The sequence below is a fragment of the Lytechinus variegatus genome, chromosome 10 (assembly GCF_018143015.1).
Source record: "Lytechinus variegatus isolate NC3 chromosome 10, Lvar_3.0, whole genome shotgun sequence".
NCBI lineage: Eukaryota > Metazoa > Echinodermata > Echinoidea > Temnopleuroida > Toxopneustidae > Lytechinus > Lytechinus variegatus.
Window position 1 is genome coordinate 14,706,900 of NC_054749.1, and position 24,073 is coordinate 14,730,972.

General features: G+C 38.0%; 1 protein-coding gene across 3 annotated transcripts in view; it reads left to right on the forward strand.

Annotated features, from left to right (window-relative positions):
* The window catches only part of LOC121422311 (casein kinase I-like), a 64,700-nt gene that overhangs the window by 27,661 nt on the left and 12,966 nt on the right, over positions 1 to 24,073 (forward strand). For all 3 annotated transcript variants that reach the window (XM_041617265.1, XM_041617263.1, XM_041617264.1), the window contains exons 5-6: positions 2,324 to 2,552; positions 17,942 to 18,112. In XM_041617265.1, coding sequence (XP_041473199.1) covers positions 2,324 to 2,552; positions 17,942 to 18,112 — 400 coding nt within the window. The remainder of the gene's footprint in view (positions 1 to 2,323; positions 2,553 to 17,941; positions 18,113 to 24,073) is intronic.

Genomic DNA, 24,073 nt, shown 5'->3' on the forward strand with positions numbered 1-24,073 from the left:
TCCATTGCCTTCAGTTGCCTTGTCTGCTTTCAGACTAAAGCTCTCAGACTCTGTGGCCTGAATTCACAAAGGTGATTTTGAATACCCATGGTTGAAGCCATGATTTATGCAGATTTCCTTTGTGAATTCAAATCTATATGTTATCGATATTTGTTAGGATAATGTTCAAAATCATCCTAGAAATTGGATAGACTCATATTTTCATGCCAATATATACTATAAAACTTACCATATTATTTCAATTTTCTTAAATTAAATGTTCTTCCCCCGCCAATTTACTTTTTGTTTTATTTTTTTTAATTTTTAATTCAATTTTTAGTTCTTGCTGGATAATGTTGGAGGGAAGGGGGGGGGGGAGTAAAACATGTACAGGATTGACAGATATATCCTTTTGAAGCAGTTTGAGCTTTTATACACTAGTTGAATAATTCCTCTCAAATCCTTGGCAAAATCTTTTGTTTTAATCAAGGAGTTATCTTGAAAATGTGTAGAGCTTTGTACATTTAAGTGGATACCCATAAGAAAAAAAGACGTTTGCTGCTTTACTAAGGCCGTGTTTATGCTTCCACTTTTCAGGCCAGAATCAGCGTTTCCAAACGTGATTAGTCCAAAACACAGTTGCGTCCATGCTTACTTTCATTTAAACGCTGTTTCAAAACGCCGATCGTAAACTCACAAAAAGGTGCGTTTGTAAACGTCGTTTGACCAGAATCAGGCTTTCTGGGGAAGTATAAACAGAACCACGATCGTAAACGTGTTTAAATGACGTCATTTGGTACATGCTTCCGGTGAGATGAAAATCCGCGGGCAAATACAGTCGTATTGCTCCTTGTTATCTCTACGTAAAAACAACAATCGGAAAAAAAAACTTTCGAAAAAAGGCGCGCCCAATTTGACCTCGCTTTACGATGCGAAGCCAGCTGGAGATCATGATTTGCTCTGAAAAGTTAAGCATAAACAGCACTCCCAGAACCACGTTTACGATCAGCGTTTTGAATCGACGTTTGAAATCGCTGATTCTGTCCTCGCAATGGAAGCATAAACACACCCTAAGTTGAAATTATATTGTGAAGTATGACAGCTTTTGATCCCGAAAGATCTCAATATGCCTACATGTGTCATTGATTCTTTGACCATAGACATAGTGACCACAAACATCAGAAAGTAATTAGAAGACTCGTCTGGTAAACAGTTTTACATTTGTACATTTGTAAATGAAAGGTTTCCCTCAGGCATTATTACATGTTTTGAATTGAGGGTTATAAGGTTTCTGTGCCATCCTTGAAATCAAAGATGCTGAACATTGCATTGAACAGATTCAGAATTGAAAGAAAAAAAATGCAACAACATTGAGTGTGGGTTAAAAACTTGACAACAACTGGGTTCTGCATTTGCCCAACAGAATCCGATAAAAGGTCTTTTGTGTAGTGTAAACAAGAGCTACAGGACCATTGTTCAAGGAACATGCCTTTCTTGAACAGGCTGTCCACACTTGGTGTCTATTGTCATGTAAAGTAGGTTTGAGGGAACAGGGCAGTGCCTTGTGTTCTATGTACATTTACATGTGTGGGAAGTGTTACACGACAAGTGTGGGTTTTGCACTCTCATTGTTTTTAAGGAGGTGTCCATCTTACTTAGCAACCGTCCGATCACCTGCATGTTATACTTGTACAGAGAATAATACATTTGTCAAACAATCATTTTAAACAAGAATGCTGCTGTCAAATGTACAAATAGTCCTTCATTCACACTTTTTTTTTCAATTTGATTAATATTGGTTGACAGATTAGAAATCAGAAAAATGTTTAGGTTGATATTTGTCATTGTTTTCTTTCAGCATGAATTTTTGCTATTGTATAGGAAGTTGTGTATTTCTTGAATGACAAGCCAGAAACCAAAAGGAAAAGTACAAATGATGGATGAAGATCAGCGACTTGATAGAAAATAATTAAATTGTCAGTAATTATTCAGGAAAAATGAAACCAATAAAATAGGCTGTATGTAGTCCATATCATTTGGAGAGAACATTTCAAATGTCACGTTCATGTACAACAATGAAACTGAAGGGATAAATGTTGATGGCAAAATCAAGATATTGATATTCAATTTGAATGAAAGAAAGGCCATTTTAATCAATATTCAATGAACTGCCATTCTTTTTTATCATTCTTAGGGTCTTTAATTTCCTTTACTTTCTTCCATGTACAGAGAATGTGAAATTAATGATTTAATCTCTCTCTACTTTATGATACATTTTATTATCTTTTATTTTATGATGAAAAAAATATAAATAATATCAATCTTATATTTGCTTGAAACACAGATAAGTCGAATAGAGTACGTCCACAGTAAGAACTTCATCCACAGAGACATCAAGCCAGATAACTTCCTCATGGGGCTGGGCAAGAAGGGGAACATGGTGTACATCATAGACTTTGGCCTTGCCAAGAGGTATAAAGACCCTCGTACCAAACTACACATAGCCTACAGGGAGAACAAGAACCTTACGGGAACGGCCAGATATGCAAGCATCAACACTCACTTAGGAATCGGTAAGTAGTTGAAATGCTCCACTCTGTTATAGCAGGGACGTCCATGGTTATTGAGTACTGAAGTGATGACATCACTAAAATCCTGTTTTAATTTCGGCATTTTTGATACCCTACTGGTATTTTGGTAGAGAATGATAAGGTACTTCCAAATGCCTAAATTTTTGGAAACCGGTCCATGGGGCCCCGAGATATCACCACATGAATACATTGTTAGCCCAATTGAAATCATGTATTGATTGGTCTAGTTCTAATAAATGTTTTGAACTGGACAAATACCTTCAGTGGGGCAAATTATGTTTTCATGAGGTCGTATCTTGGGGCCCCATGGACCGATTTTCACCCAATTTGATTTGTGTAGGTATTTTATCATACTTGTTCGAAATCTGGTATCAAAATTTCTGATTTGCAAAAATGGAAAATTGATGATAATACAGTTTGGTGCTCTATTATTGCAGTTATTAGCTGTATGTAGCTGTCAAAAAGGATCTATTCTGAACCTTGGCAATACCACGTTAAAAGTTAAGACTAGCGGTGATAATGATATGTTGCTGTATCCTTCATTCTCGGTTTATTTCACACGGCATCCCAGTAATACTTTCCACAATATCCTGCAAAGAGATATTGCTGACTCACTTTGAAGGTCCTTTTGTCAAAGAAATAGCCACCCAGTGTAAGTTATTTTTTCTCCTGAAGGATGATTAATTATCAAGAAAAAAGGATATTTTCTGAAAATAAAGAGGTATGTCAAGTTCTTTATGACTCCCCTTAATCTATAATGCACTGGGTGTTTATCCTTGTATACCGAGTTTGATATGTTGGGATATTTTTTTTAGAAAAGTATACATGTCCTAATCATATTACAATACATAGTAGTGCACTGTAATTTGTGAAAAAGAAAATTAAAAAATTTCCTTGTGCACTTCTTGGAGGGAGGGGGGTCTTTTAGCAAAGTGAAAATGGATGAGGTACCTTACCAATGCCAGATTTGCGACTTTCATGCAAGAATCCTGCAAGCGTCTTTTCAGCGACAACCTCGCAATCGTCACAGATAAAATTGTGAGAAATGCAGGAAAATGCATAGTGCCTATGAAATGCTGCTGTAAAGCTGCAATGCGGGTGTCAGGCATCTTTCACACATTGTCCATTGAAGTGATGAAATGACGCTTGCTAAATTCATTTGTGATAGACGCTTATCTGTCTAACAGGGAAAAGGAAGTTGATTTTTCTTTTTTGTTGACCGGTAAACTCCATATGGGCCCTTGAGTATATTGTTTTGTAATAATTCTCTTAGACACTCTCTGTGTGTGGTACCCCTGATATTGTTTTAGTGTTCTTTTGCACAGCCACCGAGAGTTAGAATCTGAAATCCCATGCAATGTGCCCTCCCCCCCCCACAACCCTTTATAACCTCACCACCAGACTTTCCCTCTTGAAAAACAAAATCTCTATAGAGAGATTTTCTTGAAACACAGACCTGCATGCATACTTGACCCTGACTTTTCACCTACATCCAACACCTGCCAACCTGCCATTGATTTGTCTGGTAAACGGTTAAATTCTAGCAGTAAACTGCGTTTTTTTCCTCCCTCTCGTTGCATTGGGTTCCTTTCAAATGTCAAGCTGAAAATCAATCCTTTGGGGAGTCCATTAAATCTCAACTCTACAAAGAAACTTGTGCAGAAGATGTGCCCGTGCATCCGAATTGGAAGCGTCGTCTGTTTGAAAGCACTTTCAAGCAAGGAAAAGAATCGCTGGTAAACCTGGTATCAGAATATTAAGGGGATGAGTTGGAGTGCGGCAAAGATTACCCTTTTTGAACAGACCACAACAAACCTATATTCAATTTTTGGAAAAAAAATCAATATATTGATCTGAAAATGATTAAATAGTAGTTCAAATTATTACCTTTAATGATTGACATGTGAGATCATGGGGATGTTTATGCATCATGGAAGTTGTCGGCATCGACTTAACTGTCGGCTTTGGCAATTTCAGTGCAATCCTTGGCTTTGGGTGACTGAGATACGACGGGTCTCTGACCGTTACCATGGCAACTGTCAGAGAATGACAGTGCTTACAAGCTTGATGAAATGATGCCTTGGTATCTGCCCTTCACTGACAAAAGGAAGCAACTCTGACTTTTTTTCTAAAACTGGTTTTGTTTTCTTGATTTGGGATATTTTGTTTATGCCCATGGACAATGCTTTTTAAGGAATTGGAAGCCAATTAGCCCCCAATTTTTGAAATATAGACATTTCAAATGTAATAAACTACATTTCCACATAAAACAATGACGCATTTTCCTCATTTATACTAGAAACTCATTCTACAGAGATGCTTCCTTTTTTCATGAAGTTCTTAAATGAGTTCAGTATGTATTCTAGCTAAGGAGTGAACCTCTTTTTAAGAGATCTTAAAGGCCACCTCACAATTTGATCTCTTTCATTAGTCCAGAGGGTAATTTCTTGAATCAGTGTGTGAAAATGACTCTTAGTGGGGGTCATACCTTGGTCACATATGCTCTACGGCGGCCGTACGGCGGCCGTAGATACATGAATTCGAGAGATTTCTGCGGCGGCCGTAGAAAATCTGCGGTGGCCGCAGGGTCGACGTACGGCGGATTCCTACTTTTTACAGGCCGTAGGGGTGGCCGTAAAATTTTAACTCGGAGTTATAACATTTTTTCTTTTCTACGCTCGCCGTAGAAATTAGACTAGCCGTAGGCATGGCGTAGAACGGTCTACGGCGGCCGTACGTTGAGCGTACGGTGGCCGTGCGGCTGCCCTCGTGTTTTTCTTCCCTCCTTTCCCCTTCTCCTATTGTGTTATCTGCTCGGGAAAAAATGGTGACCCCTCCTCGTCAGGCAAACAGGTGCCTTAAATGCAAGTTGAATTATCTCATTTCATAATCACATGAAAAGGACAACTGCAGACAACTTTTTTACTTATGACTTAATAAAAAAACAAACTATCCACGAATATGATATACTGTAATACCACTTTAAAAAAAAACAAATGTGACCAGGAAGCACAGATATTGCCCTTTCACTAGCGGCTAACTTGGGTAAAATATGATGTTATTATCATTATCATTATTATTATTACTATCATGGGGAGTTAAATGCTGATTTCTGTTGTTGTTTCCTAGGGTGTAGTTCTTACTTAAGACTAATGTGTTTATTAACATATTAACTTTATTCATACAAACAAGTTAACATGGTTAAGGGAGATTTATTTCATAAGTCCAAATAAATAATGCGAACGCGATTTTCGATAGCTTGTGTATAGACCTGAAAATATAATATTCTGAGAAGTTTTGTAAGCATGAGCAGGATGGGTATCTATCTATCTATCTATCTGTCAGGGCGAGCTGATGATTGTCTATATTCCAAAATGACCCAAAGTTTGGAAATTCTAAACATTATTGGTAATCATGATCAGGATGGGCATTTAAAAATTATTCGATTATATTCCGTTCCAAAACTAGACATTCTACGCAATTGAGGTAATCATACAGGATGTCATCTAACTAATCATTCGTTGCAAGCGCGAAGCGCGAATCACCACAAAGGTCGAATTTGCCCCCCCCCTTCCTAGGTCGAACATTACTGATCGTATAATATTCAGATCAGTATCAAACATTAATTTGGCGACCCCCCTTCCTAAGTCGAACATCAATTTGGCGACCCAGCACTTATTACTCCTCCCCCTTTCCCCTTTTCTTTTCTCCCCTTTCTCTTTCTCTTCTTTCCCCCTCCTTTTTATCTCCCTTTTCTTTCCCTTTCTTTCCTCCCTCTTTATGGCGTCCCCTTTTCGCCTACCCGGGGGCCCGGGCCCCGAACCCCCTCCCTCCCGCCCAGAATACGCGCATGGGCATGGTGCGACACTTTGAAAACTTTCTTAAATGAAATGTCTAATGTAAAATATCATGATGTTATTTCTCACTGTATAGTCCCCCTGCGGCCGCCGTGAGGGCGCCTTGCGGCCTACGGCCAGCGCATGGTCGCCCTAGGGCGACCGTACGTCATGATTTCAAGGACATACGTCAGCCGCAGATTTCTTTTCTCCATAAATTAAAAAATACGCCGTGCGGCGACCGTAACATATGTGACCGCTAGAGTAAGTGGCCGTGGAAATTCTGAGGCGACCGTAGAATTGCTCCTCGCCGTAGAAATTTTAGAATCTACGGCGGCCGTAGCAAATGTGACCATGGTATTAGTGGGGGTCAAACACTGATCAATTCCAGTGATGTCTCCTATGACACTTCGGATACATGTAGGTACCTCTGAAATGTACAAGCTGAAGGCACGGGGAGCATTTCATGAAACAGATTTGCAGTGATTTTCACCAACAACTGTTGTAGGCTACTGAAATCCTCGCATCTGATTGGCTCATCTGAACAAAATAGTCTCTAAAAATCATTGACTCTTTGCTTCATATAACAGTGTCTATTGTTTCAATTTGTTTCAATACTGGGTTATCAGTATTAACCCCATTGACAAAAATGTTCGGCAATTGAGAATGTCTCGTTGTAAAGCCGCTTCTGTCACACTGAATCCATGCAGCTGTAGAAACGTTCAGTACCAGGTAATTATTTGGCATGGACCAGCACACAGGATAGGAAGCGGAGGAGAAATGCTGATAATCGAAAGGCAAATGGGTCCAACAGATGTGTCTGTCTGTATTGACTGCTATCAGTGTGTCTGTCCTGCCAGGCCGTACAGCTGACAGATGATCCTGATGACAGTAGTTTGGTCCGAGTCCATCTACTGTGTGGCAGAGTATGGCAGACCTACATGTACTTCGTGTACTACTGACACCTACTAGGAGGCATTGCATTGACTTGTCATGTATTTACCGTATGTCCATGCTAAATAATGCCAATGGACATTGTTCCAAATTATGACCATTTATGTTAGCATGACTTTTAGTTAGCTTATGTTTTTCTGGTGTCTAGAAGGTGTAATATGACTTGGTGCTTTAAGTATGGCTATCTAGGCCTACATGTACATTTCAGTATCGTTTTGATTTTTGTACTTTTAGGATATTGTAGAAGTTCAGACTCGATACAGGAAGGAACCAAAGGTTGATCGATCTCCATTTTAGAATAGGTTGATAGGCTAAAGGATTGACCTGTCTCTGTACAGGCCTATTTGCCAGCATACTTTTTAAAAGACATTCCATGGCATAAACAAGATGTGTAGATGAGTAGGTCTCTTGTATATAGCTTTGAATAAATGCTGGGAGCCTGGCGAGTTGGGGGAATTTCTCCCGGGCCAAGCCGGTCCGGGTTGAGAGCTCAAACAGCAAAGATGGGAAGCTGTTGTTATGTCTTGGAAAAATACCAAATAAACAGCAATATAATGTAACCATTTACCTCCACGCGTGAACTGAGCTTATATTTATTCCCAAATAATCTAACTTAATCGATCCATAACATGGATTTCAGCCACATCTAGCATCAGAAACGACCTTATTTAGGCTTTGATCTCGAAGTCTTCGTTCGAGATTTCACCAAACAAACGTAGAGGGCAGCAACACTGTTGACTTTGTGTTTGCCATATGTAATCACTAATTTCAGCACATATATGGCGAACTGAGACCCTAAAGCTGAGAATTTGAACGATAAAATCTAATGTAGATCTAGTGCTAGCGTGCACCTAGTGAGGCCAGGCTTGTAGGCGCTACAGTGGCGGTGTCGTGTGGGGGCTCCGAGTTCTGGGCCGATCCAGGACCCCAAAATCTTTTTGCTAAACCTTCCGGTCCAGGTTCAGGCCAGGTTCTCCTTCTGGGGCCCCAATGTTACTTTGAATGATATGTCATATGCTGTGGTCTCTTAAAATGAGTGTGTTGGACCCAAGGGTTTGAAAGATTCACCTTCTGCTGTGGTATTGTGGTGGACTGAATCATGTACATATGTACATGTTACTAGGGTTCATGTTTGTTCTTGTGTCCCTGTAAGAACAGTTGAAATGGAATCTTTATAGTATTTCACTTGTCGCCAGGAAAAGGGAAGAGTGGGACGAAGGCATTTCTGAATGTAAAGGGTAGCATTTAAATAGACAGATTTTCTTACTATCATCTGTTATGAGCTACTGAAATCCTTGTTTCTGATTAGATGTTAACAAAGTAGTCAATTAAATATCACTGACAAACTCATGAAATGTGTCCCAGATCTAATAGATAATGAAGGTATGGTAAATGGAAACTGAAGTAATGAAATGATATCCCCCAAACCTACTGAGAATCTATAATATCTAGAGTTATACTGATTTTTTTTAAAAAATATATTGATTTATATAGCGCTTTTTGCATGAGGATATACATTTATAAAGCACAAATTTTATTTATTTAATATCAGTGACATTGAGATCTTTTGAGACTAACGTTAACATAATTTACTGAATTTTAGGAATGTTTGATAAAATCTGTGTACTTGGAAAGGCCTCCATATGATGACTCCTTTTCCTGGCTTGTTTGTTGGCTGGCTGGCTGTCTGGGCCGGCTGGCTGGTTGGCTTGATGTGGCTTGTTTTCTGCTTGGCATTCTCCCAATAGCAGAGATTTGAGGTGATCAATGTGGACGATTTGATCGACTCGGCTGGTATGTCACACAAAATATCAAACTAGACCAAGTAAGAACACACAGGGATTTCAAATTTGTGAGAAAATAGATGATATAGTTATTTTGTAATGGTCCATGTGAGCACTGAGCATGTTTATTGGAAAGGCACATTTGACGTTGCGCTTCACAGTGTATAGCTGGGCAGAGTCAAATTTGGAACGGTATTTGGAATTGCATTTTGGTTTGCGTCCGTTTACAGTGATAAAAGGTTGGGCTGAGCCATGGCTGAGACACGCAGCTGGGACAATCTCCAAAATTGGGCCAAATGCGCGGCCAATTTAGTAACATATTTGGCTTTTCTTTTCCATACGGGGTGCTGGTCAGTGTTGACTTGACGATATCCCACAAGTAATGTAGATCAAGGGATTTCCACTTTGTATGCCCCCGCAGATGAAGTCCGGAGGGGGCATTAAGGGTTGCTCCTGTCCGTCCGTCTGTCCCCCCACTTGGTTTCCGCGCAATAACTCAAATTTTTTGTAATGGATTTTTAAAAAATTTGGTGTGTAGGTAGATGACACCAAAAAACACCAAAATATTGGTTTCTGCACGATGTTAAGTTCAATCATAATGAATGAATTTCTGATCGCGTTAAGCGGGGGCATCTGTGTCCTTTGGACACATCAAATTTCCAGTTTCAGTATTCGTTTTGTTGTTTTTCTATTCTTAATGCTAGAATTTAGAAGCCCCAAGATAGGCTGATGTAAGTTACAGTGTTTTGAAACCAAGTAGTGACTATCTACTCTTTGTAGTTTTCTAGTTATCTGATGCTAAAGAAGATTAAACATCGTAGACACTGTTCTCATTATGATTTCTACTGGAAAACTGGTTCAGGGAACCAGTTTGGAAGATCGCTTTGCTAGCGTTCCCACTTGATCACACGAAAGTGGTTTTTAAAATTACTCTACGTAAAGCGATCTTGTTACTATGGAAACGCTCTCAGTGGGGTGACATGTTTCGCGCAAAATTCTAAACCGCAGCGTAGGCACTCTACACCTGTCATGTTAAGTAGCGCGCTCAATATGCAAAGATCGCTTTCCGAAGAATGGTTGTGTCCTCACTAAAACCAGTTTACCGAGGCAAAGCGATCTTGAAAACTACGTTGCGAGTTGATTTTCCGAATTGGTTTGGAAGATCGCTTCCAAGACCGCTTTGACCGTTCTCACTACGCGTTAAACTAGTTTCCACAAAAGTAGTTTTATGAACGTAGTGAGAACGGTGTCTGATAGGACTTTGTATAAAACTTATATAAATTGTCAACACACCCATTGGCTGTAGTGGTGTTGCCAGTGGGCAGAGAAGAGACATGCTTCACTTCGGTTAGCAGAACTAGTGGTTTGTCCCGTCTTTTTCCTGAATAGGCATTATATATTATTGTAAACTATTTGGTGATGAATAGGGTACATGTAGTAGTACTCAGTAGTATACAAGGTCACCATTTATGAAATGCTTGCAAATGTATAAAAAAGAAAATATTATTTTTACCAAACTATAAATTGATTTGTGTTGCTGTTATTTTCAGTGACTGTAATTTTTCATGATAGTTTATTTTGCCTTCGTGGTAAAGTTAATTTATTTATGACATACAAAAGAGAAAAACCCAACACCTGAATTCCTCGAAATAATATACAACCGATGTGCTGAAAAATGGATACTGTCTATATACTGAAAGGTCTTGTGCAGTGTCGGTTACTTGGCGTGTGTTAATGGCCTAGAATTATTAACTGGCAACAATGATACCATTGGCCTCCTTTCACCCAATCCAGCATGTGTCATGATAATTTGAAGATCTTGAGATTTAGTAAACATTAGATTACATTTGATGTCATCACAAGGTCATGTCTCACGTGGCAGAGGGTAATTCAGAGTGATATATGAGATGATAAAAGCCACTCTCTTTACTGGTAGATCATCAACAGCTGGGGAAACTCAGTCACCGCCTGTTACAACCGCATAAATTTGATTCACCTTTATATGCATAATTATCCAGAGGAACACTGTGCCAAATGATTTCAGTCACTCATTGATATTTTTTTTACAAGCATTACCCAGTGTTGTTGATTCGAACTTGAATAATTATGACAGATTTTAATAGCTTTTGTGGTTGCGACAGTCCTGTTTTGTTTTTGTTCAGTTTCCAATAATAATACTATTTTTCCATGAGGTTTTGACCTATTTAGGATTTATATCAGCAATAGCAAGGTTATTTCTGCAAACCTTGTGGGCATTTCTGGAAATAAGAATTAAATTCAGCTATTTTTTTTCCCAATTTGTTTGAAATTACATTGTATTGTGTAGTGCTGAATGTGGGGAGCTTAGAATGTCGGGATGACCCATAAATTTGTTACCTTTATCGAAGTTATGTTCAGGTAATGACTTTTGCTTTTTTGCTGGTGAAGCTTGAAGTTATGTTCTTGCTCATGTAATGTCTAGACATATCATGCCCAAACAGCTGCTTCTGTATTGGGGTCTGTCCTAGCAAGGAATACCTTTGTTTTCTTCAGGAACTGCTGTCCAGTTGTCCAGTTCCTTCATTGGTCATTCACTTGGATCACAGTCAACATTGAAATCCCTCGATCAAAGTCCGAAGGAAAAGGACAATCTCAAACTCAAAATCATTAGGCCTACTCTTTAAATTCTTTAGTACTGCCCTGGGACTCACCCCAAGGGAGTGATCCTCCAGAGAGCGGAGGGGAGGGGTAGTTCTGGTTATGTGGTAGGCCTATGCTATGGATCATTTTCCAAGGAAACTTGATAATATCGGTTTTATGAATCACTTCTAGATGATTCATATTGAACTCTGCTCAACCTAAACCCTTATCTATTCAAATCCATCCATTTTTTTTTTACTACCGAAGTAGTCCCCCTTTGGAGGGAGGGGGGGGGGGAAGTGTCATCCTCAACGTCAATATTAGGGCTGGGACTAAAACCCGGGTCCCGCCCGGAAGCGTCGGGTACCCGGGTAGAAAAATCAATACCCGATACCCGAAAATTGCTCACCAGTATAACGTACATTTGATTTGTATTGCGTAGTATAAGACATGATTGTAAACTCATCACAAAAGTACACAAGTTTCAATCTGAATCTCACCAATTACCCTCGAAATATCCTTAAATATACTAGTTTTTCAAGTGATGACGATGTGACTGAGATCGTTCAATCGTCGCCATGTTTCTTTTGCAGCGCAGTGACGTCATCCAGCCACTGCGACGCAAGCCAATTTATGAATGAAAATATAGTAAGCATGCGCATTGCAAGCCTCAGCCCCACGCAGTATTCCGTCTAAAAAAAGTCTGCAATACTGTGTCACCTCGTACCAAAATCGACCTAGAATTCCACTTTCCTTTATTTCATATGAATTATGAAAGGTATTCTCAGAGGATCTGTTTTCTCACCGATACCACGCAAGTAAGCAAATTTTATTACTTCTTGCTTTTCCGTCAAAATCTTACGAAGTAGCGTCGATGTTGCATCGTGTTTGTGAGTTTGTAGAATCTATCGCTACGTGAACAAAGTCAATTGATTTCCGGGTTTCGGAGCATACGAGGCGCCAGCCAATCACGTTCTTGATACCATTTTCAGTTTATCATAAACCGAAAATGGTAACACGATCGTGATTGGCTGGCGCATTCGACGCTCCGAAACCCGGAAATCAATTGACTTTGTTCACATAGCGATAGATTCTAGAAATTCACGAACACGATGTAATATTGACGCTTCTTCGTAAGATTTTGACGGAAAAGCAAGAAGTAATAAAAAATTGCTTACCAGTGCGTTATCGGTGGGAAAACAGATCCTCTGAGAATACCTTTTATATTTCAAAAAAATATAGAAAAGTGGATTTCTAGGCCGATTTTGGTACGAGGTGACGGAGTATTGCAGACTTGTTTTGACGGAATACTGTGCGTTGGGCTGAGGCTTGCAATGCGCATGCTTACTATATTTTCATTCATAAATTGGCTTGCATCGCATTGGCTTGATGACGTCACCTATGGGGTTTTTCCACCAGTCATATTTCGAGCGACATGATTTTCGGGTACCCGGTACCCGCCCGAAAATTACCACGGGTACCCGAAAAGAAAAAAACCCGAAAGTCCCGGGCCTAGTCAATATTAGTTTTTATCGATTAAGGCTGTAGAACATTTTTTTTAAATTCTTAATATCTATCTTTAATGTACTCTATGGTCTCTAATTGCTGCCATTCCCCTGCACAGAAATGCTATCTATGTTCAGGATTTGTTTAATTCTGGCCCCTTTAAATTGATCATAAACACACGGGCTACTCCTCGAACACATTCATCTTTATTCAAAGAAGTTTCCAAGAAATTTCTATTACGGAACAGCCGCCATATCTGCTCCCATGTATCATGAGAGCAATCTTTCATGCGGTCCTTCGTGTGTGTACACAAGCATGAATGTACACAATGTTGAGACTTGTCTATTGAATGCCTTGCGATGCTCGGTAGCCAAGTCTCCAGTGTATTTCATGGACATGTAAAGTAGCGAAGCTCCTTTCGTAACGATGTGGGGCTTGGTGTGCTGCTGTACAGTGGTGAAGGGAGGCAGGTCTGTACATTGCGGTACATGGCAGTGAGGAGCAGGCCCCTCTGAAAGCTCATACCATTCTGTCTAGAGGCCGGTACATGTACGTGTATCAGTGTGCCTGTGGAAGGATAATAAACATTGAATAGTGAGGCATAGGTCATATACTTTTCTCAGGAAAGATAGTCGGATGCTTGAGCGATGATACGACAGCAAGGGCATTGTAACGATATGTCCATGCTATCTGGTAGATGAGGCTCTAATACCAAGAAGGAATTCATCCCTGATGAGTATTAGATGGGGAGGATGTAGGAAGGAACCGATTAAGGGAAATTATTTGCCCTTGCATGCTATGAAGTAGATACACAGGTTAATTTAATCATGGTGATAGAAGTGTGAATTTCATTTGTTTTTCACGCTTGTTGGACTTTAGGGGAAGAAGATGTAGACATATATTTGATGTATCCGGGAAGAAAAACATGAAGGGGAATAATTATTTGGACACAAATGTCATGTTTGGGCTATGAAGTAAAAAATATATATATTCACAGTGATGTACATGTAGGACAAATTCATCCCCAAAATGTAAAATAATAATAACAATAATGATAATAATAATAATGATGGTGATAATCATGATGATGATGATGACGATGATGATAATAATGAAAATGATAATATTGATACATAATAAAAATGATAATAATTGATGATAATGATGATAATAATGAAAATGATGATAATATTGATAGATAATAAAAATGATAATTGTAATAATAATGATAGATAATAAAAAGTAATAAATAATAATAGGAATAGTAGAAATGATGATAATAATAATCCCAAAGTATTAAAGTTGCCCCTGTAAATAATAACCTTCCATTATTATTTGGAATAAATGGAAACGGGAAATTAGTAGTCCTCCGTACAAATAGAGGAACAGACTCCCCCACCATAATACACTTGTACAGTGCCTATAAAAGTACAGTACAACCAGGGGCCCGTTTCATAAAGAACTTGCAACTGTTGTAACTTTGCCATTATGGTAACTACCATGGTAACCTTGATTCTGATTGGCTGCTGAGCCCTGTTGCCATGGTAGTTGCCATTATGGCAAAGTTACAACAGTTGCAAGTCCTTTATGAAATGGGGCCCTGGAAAGGACTATTCAAATTCTAACACCATACATTGCACACCGCCCTTATTTCCCTCTCAATTGTGCTTCATATTTATTTTACATGTCATCCCTACAAATGGAAAGGAATGTCGTATGCAGTTGTGGGATTCACAGCAATGTTTCTATTATAAAGATTTTGTATAGGTCTATATAGGAATAGAGGATTCTCCTTTGCTATAATAATGAGTGAAACCAATAAACGAACAGAGAGAGACCGAGGAGATTTCTACTTTACATGATGTGATGAATTTGAAAACATTTGTAACATGTACTGATGTAGCCTACATTGAAACAACTGTGCTACTTTCCAAGAGAAATGATTAACGATGCCAAGATAAGGTGCAGGCATTTGCTCTCCCAGCCTGGCATGTCTTCCATTGCCAAAGAAGCAATCTGTTTTATGATTGATAATGTACTGTGTACTGGATGTGATGAATGAAGAGTATCAACCAGTCTCTGCTAGCAGTTAGTACAGTACATGCATGCTGATGTTTACATGAAGGGGAATGGGTGCGATGAAATGTTAAATGGCTACTCCCTCCATCATGAGCTCCGTCGAAGTTCTGTCAAAGTTCGCTTCCATGCTATGTGGTATGATCCGTGTAAAGTAGTCATTGGACATTTCCTTGTATTATGTCTGCCTTGCATAAATGCTAATATTGACAAATCGTTCGGCACATGAAAGAAGGGAAGTACCAAGAACTTTCTGGAGTGGGAATAATGAAATGCTGAAAAAAATCCATGACAAATAATGGCCAGGTACGGGTACTTTGATCATTGTGTTTTGTAACCCTCCTTTTTCATCAATGATTTTTCAATTTTTTCATCAGGGTTTTAGACTTTGCAAAAAAAAAAAACCCAAAACAGAAAACAAAGGCAAATTTTGTTGCTGTAAAATTCTGTGCACACGCATTAAGATTTGACTGAAATCAAGATTGAAGAGGACTTATTTTGTTTTCCTCATTGTAGAGATTGTTACAAAAATGAAACAAATGGTATTGTAAATGATACACGTAGTGAACGCACTACAGTCTTGCACTTAGTGGTATTGGGGGGAAATGCTGCAATCCAATGGGGAAATACACATCTGAACTGGAGGCTTAGCTCATGATTCATATTCCAAAGTCTGTGCCAAAGCCATGTCCCTCAACTCTGGTTTTCGTGCAGAAATGTATCATTTATAGCTCATGAGAGGTGTAACATTTTCATACATGTAGAGTAGTCTGCAGGCACAGACCCTGATTGAAACTTTGATCAACATGTGTGTGTCTCCACGCAAAGACTAGCACATACAAAACTCGCTGTTTCAATTCAGTGAGAGGGCCTACAGTACACAAGGCATGAGTAGGCTGCAATTCAGACCCTTTACTCGAGTGAAGGGTTTGCCCAGCAGACTACATGAAGAGAGGCTCAAAGATGCAAGGCAATTTACCCTGGATTTTTCATGGAACTCCTAAAATAAACAGTTACATGATGTTGTGTGTATTCATAATGTAATGTGATAAATTGGGGGCGTCTTTTAGCAACCTATTGCCTCAATCTGGAGCATTTGAAAAGCTTGAATACTGCATTGAATGGGAGATCTTTGGGGCTCCTTTTCACTTTCCCAGGGCTCTCGGAAGCATTTTGGGGGCAAAATCGCCCCGAGCGCCCTCATGTACTGAGTGATATTGCTTTTCTCTGAAATTTCCCTTTACATTTTGAAAACACTTTCTCTTTGGTATAATAAATCTTATCTTACTGATAGAGAAAGTGTGTGGATAAATGCCACTGCCTTCAGAAGCAACAAGAGACTAAATATAGACATGATTATCAATTTTCATTTCATCTCCATTTTGGTAGCATATGACACTATGATAATAGCATTTCACATTTGTAAAATTCTAGATGGCCAGAAATGGCAAATGAGTAATTCTGTAAGACCTTTACTTCTACATGTATATGTACATGTACGTGAGGACAAAGAAAACCGATATTGTATTTCAGGCGAGAAAGAAACTTGATTCTATGTATGTGATGAATCATTGCGAGAGAGATTTTTGTTGGCCTTTAGTAGATTTACCATGATGAAAGAATTAGATTAGAACCCGGTGGCTAATAGAGGCTCTTTTTGTGTCTTGGATAGTTCCTAGAGGTTCAGGATTTAGCATGCATCTATATGATTTACATACAAGATCGTTACCCAACAAACGATACTAAATGACTTCTCATAATTAAAGCATGTTTGAATGCCAACTTAACAGCTGTGCCTTCAGATATTTCTTGTAGGCCTATAGATAAATAGATATAATAGGGTATATTGTATGTAGTTGGCATGTGCACATATAATTTTCTTCTCCTGTACTTGGATGTAAAAGACAAATTGAATAACTTTTACCCGTGGGTCTCTCCTCCTGATGTACATGAACTTGGGTGTATACAGCTGGACCACTACACTCGGGATACCTGTACTCTAATGAGAATAGTGCAGGCATTGGGATCGTGCTAAGTTTGTTTTAACATCCTATCTGAGGGATAGTGTTTTCCGCTGAATATATAGCTTTGTCTGCATTTATGAAACGAAAGGGCCTGTTAACATACAATGCAGGCTTCATTCGTCCATCTGGGGTAGACTTGAACCCACAATCTTTGGTTTGGCAGGCAGATACCTAAAACTGACTGAGCCAAGTCACTCCTTGAAATATCTTTTAGTCACGTATAATCCCGAGTAAAGATGCCTGCCTCATGCTCTTTCTATCAGCATTAGCCAAATCATTTGTTATACATTGTAAATTTTCATTATTCATTTGTTATTTTAGAAGTTGTTATACATGTGCCACACTTTTTCCATTTGAAATCAGCATTTATCTCCATTTACGAATATAATGAGTCTTGTTATCGCTTTCACAGCAAAGCCAGAGTGATAACCTGAACTCGTTAGGCAACAATGTATACATGTTATTGGTTATTTTAGGAGTTGTTATTCATTCTCCTGTCATACAAAACATCTCTCCCATTGTCTTTTTTACTTTGAACTCAATTTCCGAATCGTGTCTTGTTATTCTTTCAGAGCAAAGTCGGAGGGATGACCTGGAGTCGTTAGGCTACATGTTAATGTACTTCAACCGAGGCAGTTTACCGTGGCAGGGCCTGAAGGCAGCTACCAAGAAACAGAAGTATGAGAAGATCAGCGAGAAGAAGATGTCAACACCTATTGAAGTCCTCTGCAAAGGATACTCACGTGAGTATTAATGGGCAGGGAGGGACCCAGTTAACAATTACCCTTTCAGCTCATTGCCCTAGTAACGGGTCAAGTCTCGCTGTCTGGAAAGGTGGGTGTTTTGAATTCATGAAGGTCAGTTCACACTCAAGGAGAAAATGTGTATCAGCTGTATAGTGTTTTCAATCCCAAAGGGACGTTCATACATCACCGGTTTAGATTACGGTTCACGGCAGTTGGCCCCCAAAGTTGGATGGTATAAAAGAAATTCATCCTTACTGAATTTGGCTAAATCGTTAGTGTATTAGAACAAGGTTTGTATTGCTAGGTTAGGCAAGCTCAACTTAAAAGAATTTTTTTTACCCTCCTAGACCAAGGTCTATAATAAAGGGCTTTATTAGCATCCAAAGTTTTAAGAAGGAAAACCACCATGAACTACCAACTAAACGAGCAATGTGTGATCACACTTCAAGATACTTTTAAAATGACTGTTTTTCTTTTCTTTAAAAGAGACAAATACAGTTTAAAAAATATTTTCTGGTGATGAAAGAAGTGCTAGGAAGTATGTTCTCACCATTGGCTGGTTTCCAAAACCGTTATGATAACCGTCATGTCTAATTGACTATGTTGAAAAGCAGCAAGAAAAAACATTCTTATTTCGAGAAAGAGCATCTTTGTGCAATTATTAGCATTGCCAAGTATTGCTTAACAATGATTTGTAATAATGAACACAAGTTAATCTGTTTGAGTTCAACCATCTTGTCATCAAAGTTATTCTGAAGTGAATACTTGAAATGAAGAAGATCGTGTTTGAAAAATGCAATTCACTCAAAATATACGTTTAAAAAATCTGATATTAATAAATAATAGAAAGAATTTCAATCATTGAAATCTATGAATCATAAGTTACATTAGATGTCAGAGATCATTATAATTAGAGAGTACACAACTAAAAATTTGTAACACGAAAGTACATACAGGCCTTTATTCAATTCAATTTGCATTTATTTCATTCTCGATGAAAAAAAAATATAAAGCAAGATATGGGAATTTATTTAAAAGCAAGAGTAAAAATCAAAATGAAATGGAGAAATGCATAAACAAAGCGAAGAGGCCTTGTGTAAGCGAAGTTCCCAGAACATTGATAACATGACATGGCAAAGAAACGATGGAATAAAGAAATAAAATGACATGTATACATGTTTTTAAAGAATAAAAAAGAATGTTGGAAAAAGGAACATAAAAAGGTGTCAATTTACAAGAGAAAAATAATTATACATATTTGAGATGTAGATACTGCTTCAATATGTAATATCTTAATTAGTGCTTGATGTCTAGGTTTAGAAGGAGCATCTCAGTTAGCTGGAAACCTCACACAATAAAAACGGTTTAAAATTTTATACATCGCTGTTTAATATATGAATCTTACAGTAGTTGTTGAAAAGTTTAAGCAACTATGTTGAATATATTGAGAATTAGATAATATCAAAAATTAAGATTTGTTATGTAAGAGTTAAAGAGGTTTTTTTAACTGTCTAAACAGCTACTGTAAGTTTCACATTGTACACAGCGTTTTATTAAAAAAATGACAGCATTTTTACTGTGTACAGGGTGCAACAATAATCACTATTAAATCATTTCGAGTGTGACATTCGATCATTCAGTCATGATATTCTCCCGACTAAAATCGGAATTCCAATTTTTTTAATAATTTTTTTCCAGATTTTTTTTCTCAATTTTTTTTCTTACGTGAACTCCTTTGCCCAAGAACATTCTCATGCTGTTTTTTTTTTTACTGCTTTTTAAAGTCAAACGATAAAGCCATCATGCAGTCTCCCCTTGAAAAATCACTTTTGATTTCTTTAACTATGGAATGGCTTGTAACCCCGACCGGGGCGCCTCGGACTTCGGCGGCGACTTAAGCGACCCTTGGCTATTTTTTTTTAGATTTTTATGGCAGAGGGGAATATCATGCTCGATCATCGTTGTTTTGGCTCATTCATTGCTCACTCGTTTATAGCGAGCATGTCAAGTCATGACAGCATACTGTTCTGTGATAACAGGATACCCGTAAATGGGTACGAGCTATTACTATCACGGGATGCGGTAATAAACAACACCTTTTTGTGAAAAACCCTGATGGGTACAACGTAAATCCTGCTTTACTCAGCTATTCTTATTACCCATGAAGCCTCAATAATCCTACACATTTATGACTACGCAGGCTTGTCATGTTTTTTTTACTCTTTTTTTCTTGGGGGGGGAGGGTGCATCGCATTGTAAAAAAAAAAGTCTGAATGAAATTCCGGTTTTGACTGGTTGTAGAATCGCTATTGAGAATATGAAACGGCTCTTGGGATAGAGTTACTTTGATATTGATACTGACTTTTGTAATATAACATTCATAGTACCCTAATTTTAATTGAAATCTTCCTTGAATTTCAAGTTTACAGTATAAATATAAAGAATATATGGCACACAAGATTTTGGTTTTCATGGCAAGTTGTGGAAGTAAAGAATTTTTTCGGGGGGGGGGGGGTAATTAAAGAAATAAGAAAATATATAACCATTGAGATTAATTTTATTATCCATTAGACGTTTGAATATGCTGTATTTGTTTACTGATTACAGTGTTTGTCCACAATAAACACATTGTACAGAGTACAGATCCAGGCATTGGTTTGTGGTAGACCACCTCTCAAACTGCCACTCTGTGGTCCACTTTAGGTTGGGGTACAGTATGGGTAAGACACGCTTATGGACATTTATCTACCAAGGGGATCACAGAGGAGCTTTTCATGAAACAAAATGTCAGTGATTTTCCACTAATTGTTATAAAGCTACTGAAATCCTTGCGTCTGATTGGCTCAAGATTGAAAATCACAATTTTTTTTCCCATGAAATGTTCCCCATATTTACAGGGTTGTTTTTAGGTGCAACTTGTTTGTCTTTCTCTTGGTAATTTTTGAATTTGTTTACTTGCCATTAACAGCCAGTTTATAAAACCAGGGCCAAGTTAATTTCATTAGGATACTCATTGCATTTTCCTTTCCTATATTATGTAGGAGGTGGGGTGGTGAATGTTGATTTATGGATTCTAATTTAAATAATTAGTTCATGCCTTCATTGAAGACTCAACTTGCGGCTTTGAAGTAAATTAGGCGATGTGGGGATGCTCATGTGCTGTCGGAAGGACTGATTTAGAAACAAGTTTGGGAAACAAAGACTACCGCATGTCTTCCTTGAAACTGGGGGAGAACACCCAAATTAGAATTGCTAATTGCTGAACAAAAGATGTGTCATTTTAGAGCGCTGTTTTCAATCACTCTTCTATTTTGTTTTTCAAAGTCAATCAACCCAATCTGTCTGTCACTGCTTATTGGGTGATAAGTCAAAATTTGGGACATGATTTATGTTGAGAACATGACGGTGTCTCACAAAGAGTTAGTGCAACTTCATATTCATGCTTGAGCACCAATATGGATGTGATATTTAACATAAATTATAATCTGATTGTAGGATATGTGGTAGCATGTGTCCCGTGCGCACGATCCAAATAATGCTGTGGTGCATTACACCAAATGCAGTTTGGAAATCTAAGCGCGATTTTTAGTCGGACTTTAATCTTTGTGAAACGCCTCAAGTTAAGGTGCAATGTGTTTAGTGTCAACATGCAGGTAAACCCAAACAAGAAACACTGATCATTTTTCCATAATTCGAATGAGGGTTCACTTCCACTGTTTATGTTCGTTTCGTTTCTTCTTCAGAGAAGCCTAATAATATCCATATCAGTTGCAACATGGATGACTGATAACCTTTACATTGCTTAGAGTTAGACCTAAAGTTGTAGATATCCTGTTTTTTGCAGTCGCACCTTCCTTTTTCGCAATAGAGTCAATATCATGATCGACTTCCTTCTGTAGATAAGAAAGAATCTTCCAGTTTCTATCAGCAGTTGAAACCTAAAAATCAACAACTCTCGGACTCGTATTTTCTACAAAACTTATGTTGGTTATTTTTTTGTCAGATTGAGGAGGGTTGTTTGAATAGCTCAGGGTCGATGTGTATCCCGTAAGCCTTGATTAAAGTGAGAAGTGAATGACTCACAGAGCTACAGAGAACCAGTGGAGAATCAATACAAAGGCATTGACCGAAGGTTATCATGACAAAGCCCGGTGATGAAGCAAATCTGTACCAGCCTAATGACCTGCCTGGTCCTGCCGTGGACTGTTGTCTATGAAAGATTGTTATTGTTTATACAGGTTATTTCGAAGTACAGCATTAGTAAAATGGTATTTATTCAAGAAATCACACATGGCAGCCCAAAGGCTGATTTACATGGACTTAACATCAACAATGAACCAAATTTCAATTACATACATAATTTTTTTGAATCATGATTGTATAGTAGTACAATTCAGTGATATTTTCATGACAACTGTATACACCTTTAATCTAATGAATTTTTTGGTAAGAATTTGAATCATATTGTGAAAGATTTCTGGGTAGGAAGCTCATTAAACATTTATTTTTATGGATGAATTGAATGTATTTTCAGATGCATGTACACGTAAATAGCATTGTAATTATTCAGATAATTGAACTTTCTGAAGTTTGATATTGATTGACAAAGGAATAAATATCAATGATCCTGAGGCATACTAGAAATATGTGTATATACATTGCACAATGACTACTTCTTGTAGGTCAACATTCTTTGATTTGCATTACACAGTCTGAAACGATTAACATACATGTAGCTTAGAGGCTGTCACGATGTATCAACCGACTAACATAGTTTTCAATGTGAACATCTTGCTAGTTTTGAAACACCAATGAATTAAGGGATTAGTGCAGGTATCTGTCCACAACAAGAAGCCGAGGTAGTGACTCAAGCAGAGTTGATTTCTTGTCAGTAACAGTTGCATCCTTCCTAATAGAAGATGAGCTCCAAAACCCTGACACGTAGCTGGGCTGATGTCATATCCAGATGAAAGAGTGGGGAGGGGGGGAGTAAGAGAGAGAGAGACAAAGAGACAGACAGAGGAGATACATGTATATGGAGATACAGATGTACACAGAATGAGAGAAGAGAAGGAGTAGAATAGAAATGGAGACAGTGATTTTGGTTTTAAAAAAATTGTCTTTTCCATTTCTGAAAATCTGTAATTCCATTTCAACTTGATCTAAAAACGGAAATTTCGTTTTGTCACCGAAAAAGTACACAGCAAAAACCTGAATTCCATTTTGCAAATGTGAATTCCATGAATTTTTACCTGAAAAGTATTAAGAACCAAATGGAATTTCCGTTTTATTTACCAGTAAAACAGAAAAATCACTTTCCCTATAGAAATGAGAGTGAGAAACAGACACAGACAGATCTGGGTATGTATACTCAGAGAGAAGGTGCAAGGATGAGAAAATGGAGAGGGAGAGAAAAGGGAAAAAATATGAAAATAAACGGGGGAGGTCCACTAAAGAAAAGAAAAGAAACACTTCTGAGGAGAGAGAAGGGGAAAGTGAGGAAACGTGATCTAGACAAAGAGGGCGAAAGTAGGGAAGGGAAACTGAAAGTGACAGAAAGATTGAGGCAACACAAAGACTTTGCAATGACCCCACAATGACCTTGTATTTACTTCCTATTTGACTTGTATTGGGAAGTTTGTTGTCAGTGCTTTACCAAAGAAAGCTTTCACTGATCACTACAAAGTGTAGAATGTAATTTAGAAAACCATAAAAATGACTGAAATATACATTTTTGTACATACTTTATGCACTTGAAATGAAACTTCAATCTGACAGTGTATTTTACACATTAAATATGACTATGAATGGTTGAATGTTTTGAATAGCTCTGAATTGTAACAACTTTGATTTTGGAATTCAATGTATCCGTAATTTATTAATTAAAAAAAAAAAGAAAACTATTTGTAGATTACATGTATGTGTTGTGTTTTTTTTCCTCCAATACATGTACCCTAA